We start from the raw sequence: 27,716 nt of genomic DNA, 5'->3' as shown, positions 1-27,716 counted from the left end.
TAAAAAAATTCAGATTTTTTTCCAAATATTTAAGTTTTCCTTTCATCGGCACTGAAGCATAGATTGCCTCAACTAATTTTGTTTTAAGTTGCAAAGCTGCAGTACTCAAAAGACGGCACAAATGAGCCATTTCTGTTGCAAGCTATTTTGTGTCCTAGAGGAATGAGCGACAATTAGACTGGCGAGGGCTTTTCAGTCTTGAGAGGAGACTGCCTGGAGGTGACTTTATAGAGCTACAGTATATAATACTTTCCATGGGATTGAAAAAGTAAACTCAGGAAAATGCTTTAGGATGCACCAATACAATAACCACATCCGGTGCCCTTTATGCAGGGTAGTGTCAAAGAGTTGAGCAATAGCAGAGTTTGAAGCTGAGCTGCGAAAAGAAACAGCGGCTATTGTGGACACGGGCGAAGAGGAAAGACTTCAGCTGCGATTTGAAAATGGGTAAAGAGGGAGCAGGGCGGAGGGATTCAGGCAAGGAGTTTTGGGCGTTCGCGGTGAAGTGGCTGAAACCATAGCGAGTAATAATAATAATCCTTGCATTTGATATTGGGCCTAATTACATCTTTGAGGCGTTTCAAAGCGCTTCACAGGATATACTGTAAAATGAAGTGACTGTATACCTTGTGGGTGAAATGGGGCAGCCAATTGCGCACAGCAGTGACCCATAAACAGTCGCGGATTGAAGTGACAACGTATTCATGGGGAAGTAGGGGAGGTCACAAATAATAATTAATAATTAAACATATTTAAAAGCAGTCGTGTTTGAGTTGCGGTGAGAGGCTGCTATACAAGTGTCATTTGCTGCTGTTGGTGTTACGAACAAACAATACTGTGTGATTTTTCAGTAAAGACATTTATTGTCGCAGAAAGATCAAGTGAGTCAACAACAACAGCAACAACAGCACCTTTGTACAGTGCCTTTCACGTCGGGAAGACGTCCCGAGGCGCTGGACAGACAGAGGTGGTGATGGGGAGAGCGGGACCATGGGGCCACCGCACTTATCCGAACTGTTCTACCAATTATAGGATTTCCACTCGTGTTTCCAGTTCCAGACTCTCAAGATTCACACTCAAGATTCGTGTTCGTTTAAATCAAGTATCCAACGCGCAATTTGCGGTCTCAGTCGCAGAGGTTGTGTTAAATCGGGGGCGGATGTGGGGAAACGAAACGTTTCTGCTCATTCGCTCTTTGATCGGAAGTGTTTGATGGATCAGTCCATTTGTGATACAGAAACCAAACCACATTGGTATCACTGGAAACAACACGTCACAACCTCAGTGACATCAGTATTTACATTCCAACACAGTTGTATTTATGCATTGAACAGTATAAGAGAGCCAAAGCCCTCACAGTCACTACACACAGGACCGCACCGGGAGATTAAGCCATTACACAGGTCGGTGGTGTTTCTTCTCTGTGGAGTCGGTTCCCTGAAGCCCTCTGTGGTTGTGCTCACTGTGTCCTCTCTGTATTGTGCGCTGTTGAGCTTTGTGTTGTGGGGAAGTGCTCTGTGACAGTCAGTGCACAGACACTGCAGCCAACACAGTGAGGCTGGAAATCCCTCTGACATGTCAGTGTGTGTGGGAGGCTCTGCCCTCAGGGGCTGCAGCTTCTCTACATGTGTTGGTGACTTCAGGAGGAGGTGAGTGGTCCCGATCGCTGTGTCTGTGTCTGTGTGTGTGTCAGTGTGTGAGTGTCTATTTGTGTGTGTGTGTGTGTGAGTGTCTATGTGTGTGTGTCAGTGTGTGAGTGTCTATGTGTGTGTGTCAGTGTGTGAGTGTCTATGTGTGTGTGTCAGTGTGTGAGTGTCTATGTGTGTGTGTGAGTGTCTATGTGTGTGTGTGTGTGAGAGTATCTATGTGTCTGTATGTGTGTGTGTGTGTATCTACGTGTCTGTATGTATGTGTGTGTGTGAGTATCTACGTGTGTGTGTCTGTGTGTGAGTATCTATGTGTCTGTCTGCGTGTGTGTGAGTATCTATGTGTGTGTGAGTATCTATGTGTGTGTGTGTGTGTGAGAGTATCTATGTGTGTGTGTGAGTATCTATGTGTGTGTGTGTGTGTGTGTGTGTGAGTATCTATGTGTCTGTCTGTGTGTGTGTGTGAGTATCTGTGTGTGTGTGTGAGTGTCTATGTGTCAGTGTGTGTGTGTGTGAGTATGTGTCAGTGTGTGTGTGTGTGTGTGTCAGTGTGTGTGTGTGTGTGTAAGTGTGTCTGTGTGTGTGTGTGTCGCCTGACAGACAGTTTATTACATAATAATATTTAAAAGCAGTCGTATTTGAGTTGCGGTGAGAGGCTGCTATACAAGTGTCATTTGCTGCTGTTGGTGTTACGAACAAACAATACTGTGTGATTTTTCAGTAAAGACATTTATTGTCGCAGAAAGATCAAGTGAGTCGACAGCAACAGCAACAGCACCACCTTTGTACAGTGCCTTTCACGTCGGGAAGACGTCCCGAGGCGCTGGACAGACAGAGGTGGTGATGGGGAGAGCGGGACCATGGGGCCACCGCACTTATCCGAACTGTTCTACCAATTATAGGATTTCCACTCGTGTTTCCAGTTCCAGACTCTCAAGATTCACACTCAAGATTCGTGTTCATTTAAATCAAGTATCCAACGCGCAATTTGCGGTCTCAGTCGCAGAGGTTGTGTTAAATCGGGGGCGGATGTGGGGAAAAGAAACGTTTCTGCTCATTCGCTCTTTGGTCGGAAGTGTTTGATGGATCAGTCCATTTGTGATACAGAAACCAAACCACATTGGTATCACTGGAAACAACACGTCACAACCTCAGTGACATCAGTATTTACATTCCAACACAGTTGTATTGATGCAATGAACAGTGTAAGAGAGCCAAAGCCCTCACAGTCACTACACACAGGACCGCACCGGGAGATTAAGCCATTACACAGGTCGGTGGTGTTTCTTCTCTGTGGAGTCGGTTCCCTGAAGCCCTCTGTGGTTGTGCTCACTGTGTCCTCTCTGTATTGTGCGCTGTTGAGCTTTGTGTTGTGGGGAAGTGCTCTGTGACAGTCAGTGCACAGACACTGCAGCCAACACAGTGAGGCTGGAAATCCCTCTGACATGTCAGTGTGTGTGGGAGGCTCTGCCCTCAGGGGCTGCAGCTTCTCTACATGTGTTGGTGACTTCAGGAGGAGGTGAGTGGTCCCGATCGCTGTGTCTGTGTCTGTGTGTGTGTCAGTGTGTGAGTGTCTATGTGTGTGTGTCAGTGTGTGAGTGTCTATTTGTGTGTGTATGTGTGTGAGTGTCTATGTGTGTGTGTCAGTGTGTGAGTGTCTATGTGTGTGTGTCAGTGTGTGAGTGTCTATGTGTGTGTGTCAGTGTGTGAGTGTCTATGTGTGTGTGTCAGTGTGTGAGTGTCTATGTGTGTGTGTCAGTGTGTGAGTGTCTATGTGTGTGTGTATGTGTGTGAGTGTCTATGTGTGTGTGTCAGTGTGTGAGTGTCTATGTGTGTGTGTATGTGTGTGAGTGTCTGTGTGTCTGTCTTCGTGTGAGTGTCTTCGTGTGTGTGTGTGTGTGATTGTGTGTGTCTATGTGCTGTGTGTGTGTCTGTGTCTGTGTGTGTGAGTGTCTTCGTTTGGGTGTGTACGTGTGTGTGAGCGCGTCTGTTGTGTGAGTGGCTATGTGTCTGTGTGTGAGAGTGTGTGTGTGTGTATCTATGCGTCTGTCTCTGTGTGTGAGTGTCTATGTGTGTATGTGTCTGTGTGTCTTCGTGTGAATGTGTGTGTGTGTGTGGGAACGTCTATGTGTGTGTGTGTGTCTATGTGCTGTGTGTGTGAGTGTGTAAGTGTCTATGTGTCTGTGTGTGTGAGTGTCTTCGTTTGGGTGTGTATGTGTGTGTGAGAGCGTCTATGTTGTGTGAGTGGCTATGTGTGTGTCTGTGTGTGTGTCTGTCTGTGTGTATGTGTCTATGCGTCTGTCTCTGTGTGAGTGTCTATGTGTGTGTGTGTGTGTGAGAGAGAGAGTCTGACATTCAGTTTATTATATAACAATATTTAAAAATAATCGCATTGAGTTTCGGTCAGAGACTGCTATACCAACCAAAGTAATTTTATATTGCTGTTATGAACAAACAATATTGTGTGATTTGTCAGAAAAGAAAGTGATTGTCGCTTATAGTTGTAAGAGTAGCAGAAAGCTCAGACAACTTACCTTTACACAATGTCATAATGAGTATAAATATATACTCATAAAACACAGGTGTGAAGGAAACAATAAACACCAAACTAAGATGTTTATCAGCTGTTAAACTGAAGCCAAATGTAACCAGAACAGCCAACAGATTTCTCATTGCACTTTGTATTTTGCCAACTTGTCAACAAAAAAACAGACCGATACATGGAAAAGACTGGGTTTCACTCCACATTTAGTCATTTTTTTAATTTCCTAAAGGCACAAATGAACTCAAGAGTGCATTTTCTGAACTGTAACCTTATTGAGAAGAATGAAGAGCGTTTGCCTTTTCTGTGATGTTCTAGGCAGGCATTGCAATCTGTTTTCATCCTCACCCACTGCCCATTTAATGTTGAGGCTGGATATGTCATCCAGTTGTAAAGCCCGTGGGAAGGGGCGGGAAAGCCAAGGGTATTCTTTTTAAAAAAACCTATAAACTGTTGACACAATTTACGGTATCAGTTTCATAGTATTACACCGGTGAGGGAGGTACGGGAAGGCAGGACGTTTCTGGTCCAACACAATGCAAATAACCTATGAATCATAGTCTATTTATGGACACGAAACTAAACGTGATATTTGTATCATTGAATACAGCAAAGGACACGAGGTAATAGATCACGCATGTCCTGCTCATGTCCTGCCCATAAATAACAGTATAAGAGAGCCAAACCCCTTCCAGTCACTACACACAGGACCGCACCGGGAGATTAAGCCATTACACAGGTTGGTGGTGTTTCTTCTCTGTGGAGTCGGTTCCCTGAAATATGTTGTGGTTGTGCTCACTGTGGCCTCTCTGTATTGTGCGATGTTGAGCTTTGTATTGTGGGGAAGTGCTGTGTGACAACAACAACAACAACAACAACAAGATTCCATTTATTGAGCGCCTTTCACGTTGGGAGGACGTCCCGAGGCGCTGTACAGTTGGGTCAGGACCCGAGCATTGGGGGGAAATGGTCAGGGTGAGGGGAGGGGAGGGAGGGAGCGAGGAGGGGGTAGAGAGTCAAGAGCGGAGCTGAAGGCACGGTCAAACAGAAAGGTCTTGAGACGGGACTTGAAGGAGGAAAGGGAGGAGGCGGCGAAGGCACTGGGGGATGGAGTTCCAGATCCTCGGGGCTGAGAGGCTGAAGGTCCGGCCACCGATGGTAGGGCGGTTGGGGCGGGGGATGTGGAGCAGACCGGAGCCGGAGGAACGGTGGGTACGGACAAGTAGGTAGGGGGATAGTAGGTCGGAGAGGTAGGAGGGAGCGAGGCCGGGAATGGCCTTGTAGGTGAGGATGAGGATCTTGAATTCGACTGACAGTCAGTCAGTCAGTGCACAGACACTCAATCCACCACTGTTGGTGCAATGTTGCTGTGTCTAATTGGCTGCCACGTTTCGCCCCCAAAATATAGTTAATTCACTTTACAGTAAATTCTATGAAGCGCTTTGAGACATCTCCAAGACATGATCAAGTGCTATATCAAATGCAAGGATTATTAATATGTTATTTCAATAACTGTTCTGTGGCTATGTACTTTCTGTAACTTTCCCACAAACAGCAATATCCCCTAACATACCCAAGGGAACTTTGGACTACAACAACAACTACAACAAAATTACATTTGTAAAGCGCTTTTCACGTCGGGAGGGCATCCTATGGTGCTGGAAAGACAGAGTTACGGACCCAAGCTGGGTGTCAGGGTCGAGGAGGGCGGAGGGTAGTGGGGGAAGCAGGGAGATCAAAAGCACAGTCGAAGAGGAGGGTCTTGAGATGGATTTTGAAGGTGGTAAGGGAGAGGGCAAGATGGAGGGACTGCAGGATGGAGTTCCAGAGGGTGGGGGCAGAGTGGCAGAAGGGGCGAGCGAGGCAGTGGACGTGAAGCAGGCTGGAGCCCGCTGAGCGGAGGGAGCAGGCAGGATGGTAGGGGATTAGGAGGTTGCAAAGGTAGGGGATGCAAGACCATGGAGGACTTTGAAGGTGAGGACCAGGATCTTTAACTGTATCCTCTGTGTGATGGGAAGCCAGTGGAGTTGGGCGAGGATGGGGGGTGATAGGGTCGCGGAGCCTAGTGCGAGAGAGGACATGGGCTGCAGAGTTTTGGATGATCTGCAGCCTGTGGAAGGAGGAATTGGGGAGGCCAACAAGTAATAGTCAAGCCTGAATAAAATCACGTTATGAAGGTTTGTCCCTGAAACTAAACTGTAATTTGAATCTGGAGATTTGAATGTTGGGATTGTACAGTACAACCCTTTATTATTAATACTAGGTATTATTGATAATATAATTACCAAACCTGTATTTTCAGCCCCCTTGTCTCATGTATCTAGTTTTGTGATTGAGTCAGCCAGTCCCAGTGGGTAATAAAATGGGTAATGAAGTGAGTTCAGGGTCTTTCTCATTAGTCATTGTGCAGCTTTTCTGATTGGAGGGAAGTACAGTGGGGTTTCCGGGGGTCGATATTAGGACCACTGCTCTTCTTAATATACATAAATTATCTGGACTTGGGTATAGCAAGTACCATTTCCAAGTTTGCGGACGACACCAAGTTAGTTAGGGTGGTAAACAGTGAGAAGGTTAGTAGCCAACTGCAGGAAGACATAGACAGAATGGTAAAATGGGTAGAATGGTAAAAATGGTAGAATGGTAAGAACACAGTGGACGGGTATTTGAGGAGGACAGGTTTGCAGGGTTATGGGGAAGGAGCTGGGGAGTGGGATTGACATTACACTGCTCTTTCCAAAGAGCCGGCACAAACTCGATGGGCCGAATGGCCTCTTTTTGCGCTGTACGATTTTATGATTCTATGATTCAGTCTTGACCAGGGATTGTTGTGCTTTTTCTTGACAGGTTGACAAAAGACAAAGTGTGATGAAAAATCTTCTGGGTGTTTTCGTTACATTTGGCTTCAGTTTAATGGCTGGTAAGTATCTCAGTTTGGTACTTTACATTCCCTTTAGACCTGTTTTATTTGAGTATTACAGAAGACCCCTGTTTAGGCTATTCTGTTGTAAGCGTGGATGTGTAATTGTGGGTGAGTTACTATAGTAAACTGATAACTCAACCCTGCATTAACTTGTCATTACCACTTAAGTCATCATGTTGTCAATATCACGTCCGCATTTATTTATGTAGTTATATTTATGCTTAACTTCTCACTCAGAAAACTCTTCACTAACTCTTACCCCTTAGGACGCGAGCCCTCATGAACTGAGCTATATAAAGGCAAATTTTGTTGTTGAAGTGATGACTTACTGTATGTTATTGATGGAAAACTCCTAACAAATTACCCTAAACTTTTCAATGATATTTACCTGGCATGTGCTTACATCAAAAATAATTCTTGTGAAACAGCACTTGTTATTGAAAATTTCCTGGGTGTGGGTTTCTTTTAAGAACCTGAGGGGGGAAACCATGGAGGAGGGGGAAAACCATGGTTTAAAGTAATTTAATTTCAATTAAAGGTATCAAGGTCTATTCGAAAAGAGAAGGGAGTTTCCCCTGGTGTCCTGGTCAACTACCATTTCCCTGAACTAAAATTTGTCAATCACTTCAACAACAAACAACAACAACTTGGATGTATATAGCGCCCTCCACGCTGGACGGTGTCTCAGAGCGCTTTACAGTAACGGATCCCGGGACCGAGCTGGGGGGAGGGGGAAGAGCCAGGGGGGGTTGGGGAAGGTGACCACCCACTGCCCCCCCATTCCCCTCCCTTCCCCTCCCATGTGCGTTTCAAATTGAAATACCCAACGAAGGGACATGTGCTTTACTGACTAATACCATGTACTGACACAGATCATCAATGTAATGTGTCCACAGCTGGATTTGAAGTCCACGTCCCAAGAGAACCAGTAACTGTTATCCACGGCCATTACGCAGTCCTGCAATGCAGTTTTACTCCCAGTGCAATGTCTACAGAGGGCATCGTTATCACCTGGCAACGGGATGACACAAATGAGGTGGTTCATAGTTATTACTACAACAAAGAGCAGCTCAGTAAACAGAGTCATCGGTACACGGGGCGCGCCAGTATCTTCCCGGAGGAGATTAAACGGGGAAATGCTTCATTGAAACTCGAAGGAGTGAGACCAGAGGACAGCGGAAAGTACATGTGTTTCGTCAGCACTAAACAGGCAGACGCCAATGGAATAATCTCTGTAAAATTCGCAGGTACATGCTTCTTCAAGCTCTCTGAGACATTACTTCTGCACGACGGACATTATATCAATACAATGTCGTTTGGTTTGGGGCTGGGAATTAAGTGTCTTCAATGTGCAACTATCAGTAAAGTAAAATCTGTAAATGTTCTCATACCCACTGGCTTTTATAAGGGTCCCTGCTTTTGAGGATTTAATAATAATAACACCTTTTGAGGATAAGCGGAGGGAGTGGGCGGGTTGGTAGGGGGTTAAGAATTCGCAGAGGTAGGATGGGGCGAGGCCATGGAGGGCTTTGTATAATGCATTATAAGTATAACATTTGTCATGAGAATATTTCCAAGTTCACTATCACTGCTTGTATCTAAAGTCAGTTCTTCTATTCCTCAGCATACTACAAGGAACCCGTTTTAGTAATCGAATTAGGAACAAATGCAACACTTTTCCGATTCGAATCCCAAGGCTTCCCTCAAGCTGTTGTTTCCTGGTTCGATGAACAACACAAGGATATTTCTTTCCAAGCGAATACTTTCTTCGAAAAAAATGCAGACGGCCTATACTCAGTGCATAGCACATTGGAAATTGGTGAAAGCAGTGCAGACTCTTTGAACTTCACATTCAGAATAAGAAATGATGCCTTGGAGCAATCTCTTTCCAGGATATTTGTTTTTGCTTCAGGTGAGTTAGTTTACCTGTACTCTGCAATACGTGAATCCCTCCACCTCCCAATGCACGGCTGCAAATTCTCCTCTACTCTGTTGTCGCTCTGCGTACACATTTGGCCCACAAAACATACAGTCAGTACACTTTACAGTGTATTCTGTGAAGCGCTTTGGGAAGTCTCGACGACATGAATGCTATATCAAATGCAAGGATGATTATTATTATTTTATTATAACCTCATCCTATCTTCCACTGGCTCCGAGTACCAGAGGGGAACAACTTTAAGAATCTCATCCTCGCTTTCACATCACTGCACAATTTTGGCCATCTTTGCAATCCTTTCCCATCCCTCTTCTCCTACTTCTGCCCCCGGTCTCTGGAACTCTCTCACAAAATTCCTTTCACCTTCTACCCTCTCTCGCCTATTTCACAACAGCCTCTTTTTTTTTAAAAAAATTTACATTTATATAGCATGTTTCATGAAAGCTGGTATATAAAATATCTATTGTTTCACCATTATTGTCAACAGATGTTCAAATTTAAATAATATTATTTTCATTACCACAATTAGCTAGTTGGATCTGATTTCTGGGGCTATTTAGGCACATGGTGGGGTTTCTGTTTCTAAGTTTAGAATCACATTGAAATAAAGTTTTTTTTAACAAGTCAAGATTACATTTCCCCCAATTCAATGCAGCTGGTAATTGCGAGAGTACTAGAGGCTTAGGGAGGCCAAGATAAGAGGATGATTAATACAATTAGTATTAGTACAAAGAAATCTAAGTGTTTTTTACTGGAAATTGAATGAGGTTTGTACTTCTTAGGTTATCATACGATTTATAAAGACTTATATGAGTTTTACTGTATTTAATGTGGAATCTCGCAATTAGGTTCAAGTTATTATAGCCAATGTTTTTTTTAAAATTCTATTATGTGAAACTAAAAATTGAAATTCAGCACTGAAAGCACAATTATGGAATAAAATTAATTTCCTTTATGTTTTACAGAAGTAAAAACTGAAACAAAACAGAAAACAGAATCCCCTGTTGCAAGAAATCGGTGGATAGTTGCACTTATTCTCCTGCTTATTGAATTTACAGTCATTTTATTTCTGGTGAAAGCGTTATTATCAAAGCATCGAACCTTATTAGAACATGAAAAACGCCATCAAAACAAACAAATCTTTTCACCACTTACTGCTAGTTACAACAAATCCTTCTTACTTCCAAATGTTCTATAGTTGTTTGGATGAATTGGCTCCAGGGACACAAAGCGATCTTATGATCTAATCCAAAGCAAGAAACCTTGTGTGACCAGAATCATAGAAACAAAGGAATTGCACAGCACAGAAGGAGACCATTTGGCTTTTTGAACAGAGTAACTAAGTTTTTCTCTGTTTTGCAACCCTTGTCCTTTTTTATTACTAGAAAGAATTCCAACCAACCTAAACAGTCTTTTTTGCAGGCAAGAAAGAAACTATTTATTTCAATATCTATATTTTTTTAAAAAGTTTTTTTTTACTCATGAAATCTTACTCCTTTAAATGGAAAATTTGTATTGTTGTATTTTTATTAAAAAGCACACAATTAAACAAGGCTGGCTCACTTAAAAACACCAGCTACCTATTCCATGGTCTTTCATGTAATAATGAAGCGTTATATAATGCGGTTCAACTAGATTAGATTTATTTAGAATTATCAGCAAGCAATACACATGGTCAAATTTTTTATCTCTGTAAGTATTTCCAGTGAATAAACAATAAGATCAGCCCTTTATGTCAATTGATATGGTCAATGAGGTAAGTCTTAAGGTGGGGGTGAGGAACATCACAGTACATAACATGTTGCATAATCCTTAAATCATACTCCTTCATTGAGCAATTAATTTTACAATCATTTTTGGAGAAAAAAAAGCTCAGGCCCTCTACCAAATATGTTTATCGTAACATCACCTCCCTCAATCAATGTAATACCTTGTAATATAATGTCATAAGAATGTAATACAGAGTTCCAGATTAAGCCAAATCCCACAGAGTTCAGAACCCAACAACCACAGGTGATGCTGTAGCAATTCTAACGATGTAACACATTATCAAAGGCAAAGGGAAGATCCCACAAAGCGTTTCGCTGCAGGAATCGCTTCTCTCGCTTAGAAAACGCCTTCCAGTTTCACCGTCCAGCCCAGCCGTGAAGGAAGTGTGGGCCAGGGAAGGGAGGAGAGCATGATCGAGATGCCTTTAGGTGAAGAGTGACTCCATTTCAGAGGTTGTGAGACTCCCAGCATCGTCACCTGAACAACAACAACAACGATAATAATAATAATAATAATCCTTGCATTTGATATAGCGCTTTTCATGTCAGGAGGACGTCCCAAAGCGCTTCACAGAACACACTGTAAAGTGAATTGACTGTATATTTGTGGGCGAACGCGGCAGCCAATTGCGCACAGCAATGTCCCACAAACAGTCGTGGATTGAAAATGACCAATTTATTATTGTTTTTGGTTTTGGAGAGATTATTATTAGGCGCTGTGTGGAGTAAGGAAACTTGCCCAAGGTTTCGCCCTCTGCCTGGAATTGAACTCAGGTCTCTCGCTTGCAAAGCGAGTGCTCTAACCACTGAGCCACAGGACTCCACAGAACAACACACAACAGAACAGGGTATTGGCTCGTTGAGCCAGTTCTTTTCACAATCCACGCACAAGCCACTAAGACATGTGACCCACGCAAGGTTTTTAATTCCATATGTTTCTCACTGCTCAATCAAGCCACCTTCTACCCTAATAGCGAGAGTACCTGGGTTCGATTTCCGGGCGGGGCGAAACCTTAGGCAAGTTTCCTTACTCCACGCACATGCCTCTGTTTACCCAGAAGCGAGTAGGAACCTGCTTGTTAGTCGATTGTCGGATCGCTTTTAGGTGGGTAATAATTCCTTCAAAACATTTTTTAATAATAATAAGAACACTTAATCCACTATTGTTTGGGAGACACTGCTGTGTGCAATTTGATGCCACATTTCACCCCTGAAATATACAGCCAATTCACTTTACAGGATATCCTGTGAAGAGCTTTGAGACGTCTCAATGATAAGGCGCTATATCAAATGCAAGGATTATTACCTTATTATCTTGTGTGTGTGGGGGGGGAGAGAGGGGTGGGGGGGGGGGGGTGAGGAGTGGTGAGAAAGTGAAAGAGAAAGCAGATAAAGAAAGTAAATAGAATCCACTTACTTGGGTTGTTGATGTGACTTCCGGTGATTGAAGTGTTAGAGTATTTGTTTCTGGCCAGTTTAGAAACGTCGCGTAGACTGCTGACCCTTTAGAGGTGTACCTGGAAACAAAGAGAAACACAACTAAAGAAGCAGAAGTAGACAGCACTTAGATATATGAGAACTGCAAGATGATGAAGTATGTCTTGCTTACCTATAACTCGCTATCCTGTTAATCCTTTTTATTATTCTAAGAAAAAGATTAGTGAACGGTTCGATTTCATCATTTATAGCAAAGAATTTTTCTCCAGAGATGAATAGTGACCCCAAGCTTACTGATGTATAACAGCGACCAAGAAGCTACAAGTTTAAGAATAATTTCGGTGCTTCCTGCCCCAATCCCTACAAAGCGTTCAAGTGTTTATGATGCATGATAGAGTATGCCTTGTGTTCTGAAGTAGAACTCTCTATATATTTATGTTTAACATGAAACAGATCCACGACGGCTTGTGGGACGCTGCTGTGTGCAATTGGCTGCTGCGTTTCGCCCACAAAATCTACAGTCAATTCACTTTACGCTATATTCTGTGAAGCGTGTTGAGGCGTCTCAAAGACTTGATGAGGCTCTGTATGAAGTGCAAGGATTATTATTGTTATTTACCACACTCTATCCGTTGAGTTCTCCTGCTGCACTCGCCAGGGTTTCGACGCGTACACAGCTTCGCCATTAACACGCAACCACTGTCCTAGACCATGTAGTGATTGTTGGAATGCAGGAGCGATGGTGCCTTCTTTGGTCGGACCAATGTTGAGCAGAAAATTCCCTCCGTAACTGATGGTGTCCATTAAGCTCTGCAAGATGATAGAACTTTGATAAAGCCAAGACCAGGAATAACAACAACTTGCATTTACACAACGCCCTTCACGCAGGATAGCGTCCCAGAGCGCTTGACAGTGGCGGAGTCTGACACTGAGCCAGTGGGGGGAGAGAGACGGGTGCGGTGATCGTGAGCCCGATCAATAAGGAAGGTCTTTAGGCGGGATTTGAAGGTGGGGAGGGAGGGAGGGAGTGGGCAAGGCAGAGGGATTGAGGGAGAGAGTTCCAGAGTTTCGGGGCGTAGTGGCTTAAGGCACGGCCACCGATGGTGGAGCGGAGAACTCTACGAATAGAAACAAACACAACTTAATCCTGGATCCAGCCACCAGCATATTCACTGTCTCACAACATTCAATGCATGGAAGTTCAGAAAGCTAGTACAGATAAAGTACAAGCAGACTGGAGGCAATTGGCAGGAGGAGCAAATCTTAAAGACTTATTTTGTGGTAAATCAACTGCCTCAATCCTTAGCGTAGGAACAAAGACATGTTATGTTTTTCCAATGTATACTCATACCGCAACAAGCTTTCACGTTAAATCCGGGCCATGGATTAATTTAGATTTGCTTTGTTCTCATTAATTACGACTGAATAATCGCATGATACTAAATAGTAAATAAGAATGCTTGTGTCTGATGCAGCGGCTTTTCACATCGTCGAGACATCTCAAAGCGCTTCACAGAATATATTGTAAAGTGGATTGACTGTATATTTTGTGGGAGAAACGCAGCAGCCAATTGCGCACAGCAGCGTCCCACAAACTGTCATGGATTGCGTTAATTACAATGGAATACAATTTTCACTTGTATAGCAAGTATACAACAACAACACATTACATTGTATAGCGCCTTTTACGTCGGGAGGAGGTCCCAAGGTGCTGAAAGTATACACGTACACTGAGAATGGTCGGAAGGTCCATCATCTCATTCAGCTTCATGTTTCTGCGATATCCCCACGATCTCTTATCGATCGAGGTGCACATTTCCCACTTGTGGTTCTGCAGTTTGGATGGACTGTATTTGTCATCACAGTTGAAGAATCCGCCATGTTTACAGCGGCAGCCAACGCCCCAGCGATCATTGGTCACCACCGTATCCTAGCCACAGAGAGAGCGGAACATCAGATACTTTTGCCAGTGCAGGAACAGAAACGGACGGCAACAGAACCGAATGCATCTCGCAGGCAAGTCAGGCATCAATAGAATTACTAAACACCTTAACAGGGCTGTAGTTGTAAAGCCAGGCCAGAAATTCAGTGGAATTCCAATAGGAATCTGGTGCTTCCCAATCTCCGTCTGACCAGATTATCTCTGGTTTGTACCTGTGGGAAGCAAATACATTCCCACTTATTCACAGAGTATTGAGTAAAACTATATAGTTTTTAAAAAAACAGTCACTAGACTTTACAGTATGGCCTGTGAAGCGCTTTGACATGAAAGGCACTGCACCAAATGTAATGATTAATTAATTATTATTATTAACTTAAGAGTTTAGACGACAATTGTATGGATTACCTCATGACCAATTCGTACAGCTCCGGCATAGTTTTCCTCATGACAAACTCCTGAGTCTTGAAATTGTTCTTTTTGTCCTTCATATACAGTGGGTTAAACCACTCCAACAGCGAATGATACACTCCATAATGGATGTTCCTGTTTCAGCAAAAGAATACATTAAAAAGAAAGGCCTTGTTTATTACATTTGAAAACAGTGACCAAACGTTGCAAAGAGCTCGTGGTCAATGTTAATACAATATTACAGCGATTGCATTAAAATAATAGACATGAAAGTGGACGTGTTGAAAGCCAAACGATCGATCAGCCTGCTCACTTCTCTTGAAAGAGTAAGTAGGTATATTCCAAAGTTTTCATGCGGAGTACTCAATAAATCATGAATTGGCTCCACTTTGGTAACCCATTTATTTATCCCAAATCTTGCCAGTTTTCCATGAAATTTAACGTACCGCCCTCTACTGGGGGAGAACATACAGCCACGGTAGCTGCCGACGAGGAATGGGTCATACCAACCGTTTTCGTACTGCAGTTGCCAGGTCTCCTACCAGGTCTCGATGAGGCCCTGTGTCAACTGAGTTCCAATTCCAGGACACAGGGGATGGCCAATTGGTGAATCCCTCATGGTGTTTGCTCGTCAGAACCACGTACCTAGAGCACAGCAAAGACAGACGGTGATCACAGAGTTAAAAGGAACATTATATAATTTGGGGAAATTCCAAGTTTCTCAACTGATCCGCGTCACCATAAATCCTTGCGTTTGATTTTGTGCCAGAACGCTATCTCACAGCGCTTCACGTGACACACTGTAATGTGCGCTGACTGTACACATCCCAACGGAGGAGGGTGCCCAACTTGCTCTCATCACACCACATGGGTAAGGGTCTCGCGTCCAGACTCTCCCAGTCTGGTTTATAGCTGGGATCAGCATCAAACCCTGGCCACAAGCACACACACACACACGCACACCACTAGCTCACAGCCTCCATCGCCTCTTGCACCTCCTGAAACTGTAGGCAAAGGAAGTAGCAACAATTTCTCTCCGTATCCTGTTTTTTTTAAAAAACAACTGCACTCAACTGCATTACGTTAAAGCACCAAGTGATGTTTTTGCAATGTTTTATTTCCAATGGCAACTTCACTGCTCAAGTCACAAACATTCCGAAAAACAAAAACCTAAATGGGGTAGAGGAGCAAAGGGATCCAGGGGTACACATACACAATTCACTAAAAATAGCAACGCAGATTAATAAGGCCATAAAAAAAAAGCAAATCTGACATTGGGGTTCATTTCTAGAGGGACAGAAATGAAAAGCGGAGAAGTTATTGTGAACTTCTGTAGAACCTTGGTTAGACCACACTTACAATGCTGTGTGTAGTTCTGGTCCCCATATTATAGAAGGGATGTAGAGGCCCTGGAGAGGGTGCAAAGGAGATTCACAAGGATGATCCCAGAACTGAGAGGTTATACTTATCAGGAAAGGCTGAACATACTTGGACTCTTTTCTCTTGAAAAGAGGAAGGTAAGGGGTGACCTGATAAAAGGTTTGGATAGGGTAGACACAGGGAAGATATTTCCACTTGTGGGGGAGATCAAAACCAGACGCCATCAATATAAAATAGTCACCAATGTGGAACATGCTACCACCAAGGAGTTGTTGAGGCAAATAGCATAGATGTATTTAAGCGGAAGCGAGATAGGTACATGATAGATAGGTACCCCCTGGCTCGGTCCCGGGATCTGTAACTGTAAAGCGCTCTGAGACGCCGTCCGGCGTGGAGGGCACTATATAAATCCAAGTTGTTGTTGTTGTTGTATGAGGGAGAAAGGAATAGAAGGTTATGCTTGAAGGTTTAGTTGAGGAAGGGCAGGAGGAGGCTCATGTGGAGCATAAACACCGGCACAGACCAGTTGGGCCGAATGGCCTGTTTCTGTGCTGTATATTCTAGTGTACTGTAAAGTATTTACTCTTCACACCCTCAAACCCCAACCAGGAACTACTTTAAATATTGCTTTCAAAGCAACTTGTGCGCTTCACGTGATATATTGTAAATTGCACCGACTGTACTTTTGCTGTTGAAAACAGGGTGGTGATGGGGGTGGGGGGAGATGGAGGGATGGGATAAGAGTAGCTAAGCCAATGGATGAGCTAAGCTTGGAGTTGAATACCATTGAGCCATCCATCTGCCCATGGAGCCATTCCATCCTCCCGCTGGACCACCCATCACTTGGTTGGGGATCTCAGGTGCAGGAGCGACACTGAAGCCCATGTTATTCCACGTTTTTGTGGATCGGGATCACGGGTTCACCGCAACATGAAACAAACTGGAGCCTCGTACAGCTACAGCCGGTGCGCCAACGCAAACACCACCCAGCACAGCCCGTGTTAACAGCGACGCAGAGCTAACAACTTGCTGCGAGAGCTCCACTGCAACTGCAAGTTGTTGCTGTTGTTACCATTGTGGGTCATCGTCCCGCCACAACAACAACATAATCTATGCAATTGCAATCTTTTCACATATCTGCGACGTCTCAAATGCAAAGAGTATTATTATTATTATTATTATTATTATTATATTATCATCGCCCTGAGCTAGCTGCTCGACTGCATTTGCAACGGAGGTTTCTTTACGCCTCTTAATACATCACAGGAGTCCTGTCGCTCAGCGGCAGGAAGCGAGAGACCCGGGTTCAATCCCCGTCAGAGGGCGAAACCTCGGGCAAGTTTCCTTACCCCACACAGAGCCCTAATAATAATCCCTCCGAAACCCCAAACCATAATAAATTGGCCGTTTTCAATCCGCGGCCGTCTGCGGGACAACGCTGCGCGCCATCGGCCGCCGCGCTCGCCCACAAACGTACGGTCAGTTCGCTCCACGGCGTGTTGTTCCGCGAAGCGCTTTTGGGGACGTCTCGGAGACGCGAGAAGCGCTGCATCCAACGCGAGGATCATTATAATAATAACAATAATCCTCGCATTTGATATAGTGCTTTTCACGTCGGGAGAGGACGTCCCAAAGCGCTTCACAGAACACACCGTAAAGTGAAGTGACTGTATATTTGTGGGCGAACGCGGCGGCCGATTGCGCACAGCAATGTCCCACAAACAGTCGCGGATTGAAAATGACCAATTTATTATTGTTTTTGGTTTTGGAGGGATTATTATTAGGCTCTGTGTGGAGTAAGGAAACTTGCCCGAGGTTTCCCCCTCTGCCTGGGATTGAACTCAGGTCTCTCACTCGCAAAGCGAGTGCTCTAACCACTGAGATACAGGACTCAGATGAATAACAATATTACTAATATCAATACGGTGATGATGATGATGATGGTGATGGTGATGATGATGATGATGATTAGTGACCTGGCTCCGGAATCCTGGATCAAATCTGCCCACTGGTCCGGATCGAAGAACTCGGCGGTGAACTGCGAAGCGAAGTCGGGGTACGTGAAGCCGGACTTGTAGTTGCGCTCCATGAAGGTGAGGATGTCGGGGCTGTGCAGACCCTCCCAGTCCCACCAGAACCACTCGCTCCGGTAACTGGGCACCGAGAACACCCCCCAGTGCAGGAAGACCCCGATCTTACTCTCGTCGTACCACTCCGGTAAGGGTCGGGCGTCCAGACTCGCCCAGTCCGGGGTGTAACTGGGGTGAGGGGCAGTCCCCGGCCACAGGGTCACCCACACCCACACCCACACCCACCACCAGGACCAGGACCAGGACCACCTCCTCCAGGTCCTCACAGCCTCCATCACCATCTCTCCCACTTCCTGAAACTGCAGCCAAAGGGAAATGGCAACAATTTCTCTCTCTCTCTCTCTCTCTATTTCCTGTATTTTATCTTTCCCTCCTCCCCTTCCTCCCTCCTCCTCCCTCCCCTCCCTCCCCTCCCCTCCTCCCTCCCCTCCCTCCCCCCTCCCACACAAAAAAAAATCAAGTGTGGATACGTTTTCCCCAATGATTTATTTCTTTCCAACAGCAACTTCCCAATGGGCTTCACTTGTGAAGCTGTAGTGTGTGTGGACAACTCCCAACACACACACACACCCCCCACCCCCCACTACCCCCCCCACTCCCCCCCCACCACCAGCACCACCCCCCACCCCCAACCTGGAACTAATCTGAAGATTGCTTTGGAAGTTGAACTGATCTGCGGAACTCCGATTGCAGTCCCAAGACCTGAATTGCCTTTGAACCTTTGCGCCTGACATCACCAACTGCACATGACCGCCTCTGAAACGCCTTCGCAGCACTTTTTTTCCTCCCCCCCCCATCGCCCCCCCCCCCACCCCCCGCAAGAGTTTTCTGTGGACTGCGGTGACTGGTTTTTATTTCAGATTTCCAGCCTCTGCAGGATATTTATTGCCTTAGGATTTCGAGTACTGCATTTCAACGGAATGAGCACAAAATCACGCAGCAACCTTTTTAGCGTCGTGTGTAAAATTAGCAAAAGCGTAAAAATAATAATGATAATAATAATCCTTGCATTGGAATGTCAATGTCCATTTGAAGTGAGACTGTAAAAAGTTTTGATAATAAATGATACAGAACTAAAAATATCAGACAGCTTTAGCACATTGTCAGTAAACCTTTCATGATTAGACTCAATCCTCTGAAACCAATAATCCTTGCATTTGATGTAGCGCCTTATCACATCTTCGAGACGGCTCAAACCGCTTCCCAGAATATGCTGTAAAGGGAATTGATTGTGTATTTTAGGGGCGCAAACATCTCTGTGCATTTCTGAGCGTCTGGTGGGCCTTTTTCTGCTGACAAATAAGAATTGACTGTAGTTGCTCCGCTGTAGAACGTGTTTGTGATATTTCCGCTGTACAATACCTGAAACTGACACCGGTAAAGGTCTGAAACCCCCTGCGTACTTCACAGAAAGATGTTGATTTTTCTTCTCCTGGAATAAACAGGTAAACGCACTTAATGAAAAGTTTCTACGGAGAGAGGAAAGCGAGTTAACGTTTTCAGAACTCTGTATCGGGTCATGAACCTGAAACCTTAACTCGCTTTACTTTCTCTCCATAGATGCTTCCTGACCGTGCTGAGTGTTCCCAGCGACATCTGTTTTTATTTCAGCTTCCCAGCATCTGCAATATTTTGCCTTTTGCTTACAAATAATAAACACTGGCATTTTAAGGGAGATAAAAGAAATGTACAGAACTATGAAACATTTTGTCGTTTTGCAGTATCCCTGGATACTGTGTTTTTTTAATAAAAAAATGAACGTTTAAAAACACAACACAGGATTAGTTGCCTCAGTCTCAATGACGGCTCTCCACTTTGTGACAGATCTGGACTTTTTCATCCGCGTCATCCAGAATTTCATGGACCGTGTGAATCTCGTTGCTTCCAGAGCCTTCTCCTCCCGAGCTCAGGATCTCACTCTCCCCCTCTGGCTCGGCAGAAATCCACCCCGATTCTCTGTCGCTTTCCTGAAATTCCACATCGTGGTCCGGTTGAGGATCCAGGTCAATGGGCTCGTCGTCGTGAACTGAGTTCATCAGGCTCACGCAGTTACTGCACAAACCGTAGCACTTTCCGTGATGTTGCACGATTTTAGCAGCCATGCCCGTGAATGACTTTCTGCAGACTTTGCAATTGAGGAGCTTCCCGGACTTGTGGATCTGGAGGAAAGTTCGAACGAGAGTTAAGCGTGAAAGCACGGCCCGTCACTGGTAGAGAACCGAAGAAAGCGAAGCAGTGAATTAAACTGGAGAATCAATGACCGGCTCACGTCTTCCAGAGAGGCCTGAAAGCCCTTCACAGAACATATTGTGAAGTGAATTGACTGTATGTTTTAATGGGAGAAACGTGGCAGCCAATTGCGCACAGCAGCGTCCCACAAAACAGCCGTGGCTTGAGTGTTAATTTACTTTTTTTTAAAAAAAGGGGAAAAGCCATCCACCGATCGACTAACAACCGGGTTCCTACTTACTGCTAGGTAAACAGAGGCTCTAACCCCTGAGCAGGACTCCACGTGGTCTGATTCCGCGCAGCTGTAACGTTCTGTGGCGCTAATCTGCGTGAGAACCGACAAAAGAGATACGGCAGGAGCTGAGGTGCTTACGGTTATGACGTGACTGCGGAGGTGCTCGAGTCGGGTGAATCTCTTGCCGCATGAGTCGCAGGGATAAGGCCTCTCTCCCGTGTGTGACCGAAGGTGCCGCTTCAAGTCGGATTTACGCTTCACTGTATGTGTACAAAACGGGCATTTGAACTTCATATTCGGTAACATCCCGTAGTCACCTGAAACCACAAAAAAACAAATCCAAGTTAAGCTCCGGAATCAATGGCAGTAAAGCGATTGCAGCAACCCTTTCAAATCAGGTTCGGAATAGCACTGCTCCCCCCAGTGAGAGTCTTCGAGACGCTTCGAAACTTCTTGAAGACGTCTCCCAAGACGCGATAAGGCGCTATGTCAAATGCGAGGATTATTACTATTATTATTAGTAGTATTACTCATTACTTAAAGCAGCTTTAATTAAAGTTTAATACTACTTAAAGCAGCTTTCCAGCCCAAAATCCAGCAGCACTGTGTCAGGCTGTGATACTGGATACCCACAAGTCTGCTCCACTCTCACCTGTACTGTCTCCACTCCAGTCGCCCACAACTTCCAGAATTGTGGGCATTGGGGGATACCAATCATCGGTCTTTTGCCCTCTGGTTCGAGAGGGCTGGTGTTCAGAGTTGCGCTCCTTCCTCCCCTGGGGCCAGGCCGCGGGCAGCGCCTCCTGCTCCGGCTGGAACTGGTAACTCAGATGGGACGCGTTCAGTTCAGAATCCAGCAGCTTTTTCTCCTCGGTTTGCGAACCCATGTTTATCTGTTCAGACACTCGCGGGGACGAGGAGGCAGAGCCAACGGACTTGAAAGCAGGGAGTTCGGAGGAGACCTCCTCGTACGTCCGACTGTCGGCGAAGGAGTTCTGCGACTGATCCCCCGTGGCGTCCTGCAAGCTCGCCATCGGATGATGCAAGTTAAAGCTTCGCCAGGAGTGTCCGAGAATCCTCCCCACGTCCGGGTTCTTCTGAGCCTGGACGAGACCGGACTCCAAACTCCGGGCGGTCCCGGCAAAGACAGACGCCCCCTCGCCGCACTTGCTCTTCTTGCTGCTCGAGTGGCTGAAGTACCTCTCCTCTTTCTCGCTGATGTCCAGGGAGGATTTGATGAAGCTTTTGCAGACGCCGATGACGTCCGTCATCTGCAAGTAGCTGGCGGCCGACATCACGTCGATCACGTTCTGGCTGGTGAGCGACAGCCGGCCCGAGTACACGAAGTCCAAGATGATCACGAAAGCGTCGGCGGAGAAGACGTCGAAGGTGGCCACGGTGGGCTTTCCGGCTTCCTGGGCGTTGTGGAGGAGCAGCATGCGGAAGTAGCCGCTGCTGGCAAACAGGACATTGCGGTGAGCTTTGAAGACCCGGTCCTCCACCACGATCCGGCAGTCGCAGAACATCTCCTGTTTGCGCTGCCTGTCGAGGTGCTCGAGCAGGCGGGTTTGATGAGACGAAATCTCCATTGCGAGAGGACGCCCTCAGCCTGTCAGGGACGCGACGAGNAAAAACACGCACTACGTGACCGACGTTGGGACCGTCAAAGGAAGAACCCCGAGCGCGGTGGGAGGAAATCGCCATCGCTTTCTCCCCAGCTCGGGACCGAAATGCCGTGACACTGCCCCGGCCCCTCGGGACGTCCTCCTCCCGACGTGAGAGGCGCCGCGCAAATGTAATCTTGTTGTTGTTGTTGTTTCGGGACGCTGCTGCGTGCAATTGGCGGCCGCGTTTCGCCCGCGAAAATATGCACAGTCGATGCACTCCGCGGTACACATTGGCGTGAAGCGCTTTGAGACGTCTCGAAGACGTGATAAGGCGCCGTATCAAATGCTCGGATTATTATTATCATTAGTAGTAGTAGTAGTACTACTGTTATTATTAATACAAACACCGCAAAGTATACGGTCGATCGATTGGTTTTACCGACCCACCCGCCAGTGGAAACGGTTCCTCCTCGTTCACCCTATCGAATCCCCCTCCTCCTCCTCCTCCTCCTCAAGTCTCCTCTTAAACCCCCGAGGCAGGGGGCGAAACCTTGGGCGCGTTTCCCTCCCCCCCCCCCACCCCCTCCCCACCCCCCACCGAACACAAAGACAACAATAAATCGGCCGTCCTCAATCCACGGCTGTTTGTCTGCGGGGGACGCCGCTGTGCGCCGTCGGCTGCCGAGTTTCGCCCACAAAGTATACGGTCACTACACTTGACAGCCTGTTCTGTGCAGCGCTTTGAGACGTCGAGAGGACGTGAAAAGGCGCTGCGTCAAATGCGACGATTGTTGTTATTGTTGTTGTTGTGGTTATTATTATTATTAATCACTCGCAGTAGGTCGACGCCTAATATTTCAGGCGCTTCGCGGATGTTGTTGTTGTTGTTGTCGTTGTTGCTGTATTCGGCCACTTTTTGGGGGCCAGAGTTTGGGGGACTTTGGGCGACAAATATATTCTACATTTCTGGCAAACTCCGGCTCAGAGGATCCCAACCCTCAGCCACACCCCCCACACCCCCCCCCACACACACACCCCACCACCCCACACACACTGACCCCCCCCACCCCACACACACACCCCACCACCCCACACACACTGACCCCCCCCCCACCCCACACACACTGCCCCCCCCCCACACACACACCCACACTGACCCCCCCACACCCCACACACACTGACCCCCCCACACCCCCCCACCCCACACACACACACCCCCCCCACACACACACTGACCCCCCCCCACACACACACTGACCCCCCCCCACACACACCCCCCCACCCCACACACACTGACCCCCCCCCCACACACACACACCCCACCCCACACACACTGACCCCCCCACACACGCACACACACCCACACTGACCCCCCCACACCCCCACACAGACCCCCCCCACACCCCCACACACTGACCCCCACCCCACACACACACCCCCCCCCACACACACACTGACCCCTACGCGCAAATACCGACCCGAAACCGTGTGATCGCCCCCACCCCACCCGGGGGGGGAGAGAGAGGGAGGGAGGTCCGGGTTCCGGTTACATGAGCCCCCCCACAGCCCCCAGAGCCCCCCCCCCACCCCACAGCCCCCCCCCCCCCACACCCCCCACAGCCCCCCCACCCCACAGCCCCCAGAGCCCCCCCCCACAGCCCCCCCCCCACCCCACACCCCCAAGCCCCCCCCACAGCCCCCAGAGCCCCCCCCCACCCCACAGCCCCCCACAGCCCCCCCCACCCCACAGCCCCCACAGCCCCCAGAGCCCCCCCACCCCCAAGAGCCCCCCCCCACAGCCCCCCCCCCCACACCCCCCAGAGCCCCCACACCCCACAGCCGCCGCTTATTACTCGGTTGTATCTTCACCCCACGCTAACCCCGGGGGGGGGGGGGGGGGGGGAGGTGAGGGGTGTGTGTGTGGGGGGAGAGCAACACCCCCCCTCCCCCCCGAGAAGCAGTCACTTACTCCCCCACCGATCTCCTCCGCCCCAACACCCGGCGGTCCCGACCCGGACGTGGTTTTTGACGCCCGAACTCACACCGGAGGGACTTCAGGGCTGAAACACTACACCGTTTGGGGAGGATTTACCCCCAATTCCCCCCCTCTCCCCCCCCCTCCCCCTCCCCCCCCACCGCAAGGCTCCTGTTCAGTGCCTGTGCTGTGGGGGGGGTGTGGGGGGTAATGGGGTAATGGGGTGTGGAGAGCCATTTCACAATGAAGTCAGTGACCCCCCAACACCCCCCTCCCCCACCCCCACCCTCAGCCCCCACCCACCCCCACCCTCAGCCCCCACCCAACTCCAAGGTGGTCTTGACCGCAGAGCCCCCCCACCCCCACCCACCCCCAGTCCACCCACCCCCCCCCCGCCCGCCCGCCCGCGCCGAGGACCCTCCGCACGTCGCCTGCGCCCGGGCGCCTCGAAGACCCTCCGCGCGCAGGACCACCCCCCCCCACACCCCCGGCCAACACCCCCCCAAACCCCCCCCCCAACCCACCCCCCACCCTCCACCGCCGTAAAAGCCACTCGACCGGTAGGAGGAACCCAGTGGTCGAGACCCGATCGGTCTCTTCATGTCAAATGCAACGATTATTATTATTATTATTGTTATTATTATTATTATTTGGGTGTGTGTGTATGTGAACGACCTGGTTCTCTGGGAGGGGTGGATGCCTGTTCAGTGCGCGGCCGTGCGGACGCCCCCCCCCAAAAAAAAAAACCCTGGTCCAAAACCCCCCACCTCCCACCCAAAAAAAACCCTGGTCCAAAACCCCCACCTCCCACCCAAAAAAAAACCCCTGGTTCAAAACCCCCCCCCTCCCACCCAAAAAAAAACCCCTGGTCCAAAACCCCCCCCACTCCCCCCCCCCCAAAAAAAACCCTGGTCCAAACCCCCCCCCCCCCATCGGCGATCGGGAGGTTAAAAAAAAATAGGCTTCAAACGTCGAACTTCGGTGCCGACGGTACACTTCTGGCGAGTTTTTCCCCCCCATCGCTTTTACCCCCCCCCGAAGCGCTGCGGCCACCGACGTCGTCGTCGTGCGTGCGAGCCCTGCCCCCCCCCCCACAATTTCGGGCGATCTTCAGTAAACGGCGGCGCTGCGGAGACGCTGTACGTGGCCGCAGTGCCGTACGTTTGAACGCAGGTCACGTTGGTCGGCGCGGGACCGTACCAGCGTCCCGTGGGCTCGGAAAGCCGAGGCGGCCGGATTCCACCGGGCGGGCAGAAAAGGTGTTCGGAATTCCTTTCGTTGGCATCTTTTCCGAAAGGTCTGCTCCGATGGCTTTTAGAGCAATGTTTTGAACCTGCCGCGGGGGGGGAGGGGGCGGTTTGCGGCGTCCAAAGGCGGAGCGGAGCGTTGGCGGAGATGAAGTCGCTCCAAGGCCATCCGCCGAACGCCGTCCGGTCGCTTCTCGTCGACGCCATCCACGTAAGCAGTCACGGCGGCATCGTGGGGTCACTCACAGGATCGCTGTGGTGTCGTGTCAGTTTTGCTTTGTGGGGTACAAGAGCTGATTGTGAGGGACGGTGCACTTATCAACGCTCGTGACGTTAACGCCTCGATCCCAGCTCGGGAGCATTCGGGTTAAGCGAGGGTCTGGGGGCAGCGTTCCTTTTGCCGTCGCTCGCGGGCGTGCGCTTGGGACGGAATGAAAGGAGGGCTCCTGCTCAACCCCTTTAGCCAAGTACATGATTCCCTAATCCAGATCCGGATTTCGAGGGAGAAGCGGTCGCAAAACACAGACTCTTCCAAAAGAAAAGGAGAAGTAAAAATGAAAGCTTATCGACACCTCCAACTCATCCGTACGTACACTGGTTATCTCAAACACAGCAGCGATGAAAAAAAATACCCGAGAGGGTCGCTTCCACGTAATTAAGACTTTAAAATGGTCGGGGTGAGGAAGAATTTATTTTAAAAAAAAGTCATACATTTATTTACTTATTGATTTATTTATTAGCTGCTGTCGCGCTATCATTAATAATCAGTACAGCTAAGAGCTCAGTTAAAAAAAAAACATTCCTTTGAATTTACGACGCAGAATATTTTATTGTGTACGACTCTGGTTCATGCAATTTTAGCGATTACATTTTTTTTTGAAAGAGACAAAATCTGTTTTTCACTACAGTTCAAAAAATTAAATAACATTTAGGCTTCTCTGACGGCTGAGGGTCGGGTGGGGGGGGGGACGGATGGCATCAGCGTTGCTGTGTTAGAGAGGTTAGAGTGTGGAGAGAGGAAAATCTCTGCTGAAAATAATAATCCTTGCATATGATGCAGCACCTGATCACATCTTCGAGACGTCTCAAAAGTGCTTCACAGAATACACCGTAAAGTGAATTGACTGCGTGTTTTGTGGGCGAAACGCGGCAGCCGATTGCACACGGCAGTGTCGCGCAAACAGTCGTGGATTCAGTGGCCATATTATTATTATTATTTTTGAAGGCATTATTACCCTGGTATATATAGAAAACCGCTAGCATGGATGAAATCAGGCGACAACCGATCAGGCTCAGTTACAATGGATCCCAGTCAAATAGCCTATCAAGAAATGCAGAGAAACAATTTTCTCTTGGACTCAGTACCAGAAGGCTGCCAGCGCCTGTGGAACTGTACCCCAACAAGTCACTACAGGAGGAGGGGAAGAAAAGTGACAAAAACACTCAACCAAACAATACAGTACATGGCTTTATAGCTTTGTGTCATCCAGAGTGAATGAATTATAGACAACCAGAGATGATTTTCAATGACAGTTACAACCACAGAAATGTTGTATTCCGTTTATAGACATCTTATTCTCAAAAGAGCCCGTATAAAGAAACTGAAGAGTAATTAAAGAAGCCATTCATTTAAACGGGTTATCTGCCAAATCGCATTGACAACCTTTATAGCAGCAATGGATCACATAGGTTTAAAGGTTTCTCAGAGGTTCGAAGGATGTCAGTGGTTGGGAGTTTGATGAATTTGTGCTCTTCCATTTCATGATATGGCTTTTTTTTCGTACATTTGAACTGCAGTGGTAAATTGGGTGGATTGAGTGATCATTGAGTAACCAAAAACATACATTTTAATATGTTTAGACTTTATGCTCAACCATAGAGGAATATCTCACTGCATCAGTGTGGTTTCCTACACCAATCACACTTGTATTCTAAATGAGACAAATTGAGGGTAGTTCTGTCCAGTGAACTCATTCTCAAATGAAACTGGGCTGTCTATAAGCATTTTACATTTGATCCTTACAAATGAGCAAATAGGGAAGACTTTAATCTCAATGTTTTATGCCTAATTCAAACCCAGATGCCCACGATAAAAAGACCGTATGGCAACCCGCTTAACCATCCAGGAACCGTCATCTGTTCAAACTCCCAATCAGAGGGATATATGAAATGGTCAAAAAAGGTCAGTGTCACTGCAGATTGGTGAACTGACACACTTTCAAATTAAACAATATGGCCCTTTTTATTCAGTTTCCAATCAAAAAGAAAAAAATTCTCAGTATAATCTAGAAGCAAATTTTTACAACATATTCAAGTACATTATATCAACTCAGTCAGGTATAGTCATAAA

General features: G+C 47.3%; 3 protein-coding genes across 3 annotated transcripts; 1 reads left to right on the top strand and 2 right to left on the bottom strand.

Annotated features, from left to right (window-relative positions):
* The first annotated feature begins 4,018 nt into the window (after nt 1-4,018).
* On the top strand, nt 4,019-10,466 carry LOC103191209 (CD276 antigen). Its single transcript, XM_042338478.1, has 5 exons — nt 4,019-4,073; nt 7,033-7,105; nt 8,005-8,355; nt 8,733-9,020; nt 10,013-10,466. Exons 2-5 carry the CDS (start codon nt 7,054-7,056, stop codon nt 10,243-10,245), a joined length of 924 nt encoding a protein of 307 aa, XP_042194412.1. The 5' UTR covers nt 4,019-4,073; nt 7,033-7,053; the 3' UTR covers nt 10,246-10,466.
* A 203-nt stretch (nt 10,467-10,669) lies between these two features.
* Nucleotides 10,670-18,358, bottom strand: fuca1 (alpha-L-fucosidase 1). The gene is given in 8 exon segments (NM_001292711.1): nt 10,670-11,294; nt 12,234-12,333; nt 12,873-13,063; nt 13,983-14,183; nt 14,302-14,407; nt 14,601-14,738; nt 15,114-15,248; nt 17,960-18,358. Coding segments are annotated over 8 exon segments (1,407 nt in total). The 5' UTR covers nt 18,355-18,358; the 3' UTR covers nt 10,670-11,153.
* A 1,418-nt stretch (nt 18,359-19,776) lies between these two features.
* On the bottom strand, nt 19,777-24,164 carry LOC103191210 (zinc finger and BTB domain-containing protein 8A). The gene is made up of 4 exons (XM_042338477.1): nt 24,114-24,164; nt 21,190-22,146; nt 20,676-20,854; nt 19,777-20,232 (listed from the first exon to the last, which is right to left on the bottom strand). Exons 2-4 carry the CDS (start codon nt 22,124-22,126, stop codon nt 19,870-19,872), a joined length of 1,479 nt encoding a protein of 492 aa, XP_042194411.1. The 5' UTR covers nt 22,127-22,146; nt 24,114-24,164; the 3' UTR covers nt 19,777-19,869.
* Nucleotides 24,165-27,716: the final 3,552 nt, after the last annotated feature.

Source organism: Callorhinchus milii, unplaced genomic scaffold (assembly GCF_018977255.1).
Source record: "Callorhinchus milii isolate IMCB2004 unplaced genomic scaffold, IMCB_Cmil_1.0 Scaffold10, whole genome shotgun sequence".
Classification (NCBI taxonomy): Eukaryota; Metazoa; Chordata; class Chondrichthyes; order Chimaeriformes; family Callorhinchidae; genus Callorhinchus; species Callorhinchus milii.
This window is presented reverse-complemented; position numbering and strand designations above follow the sequence as displayed.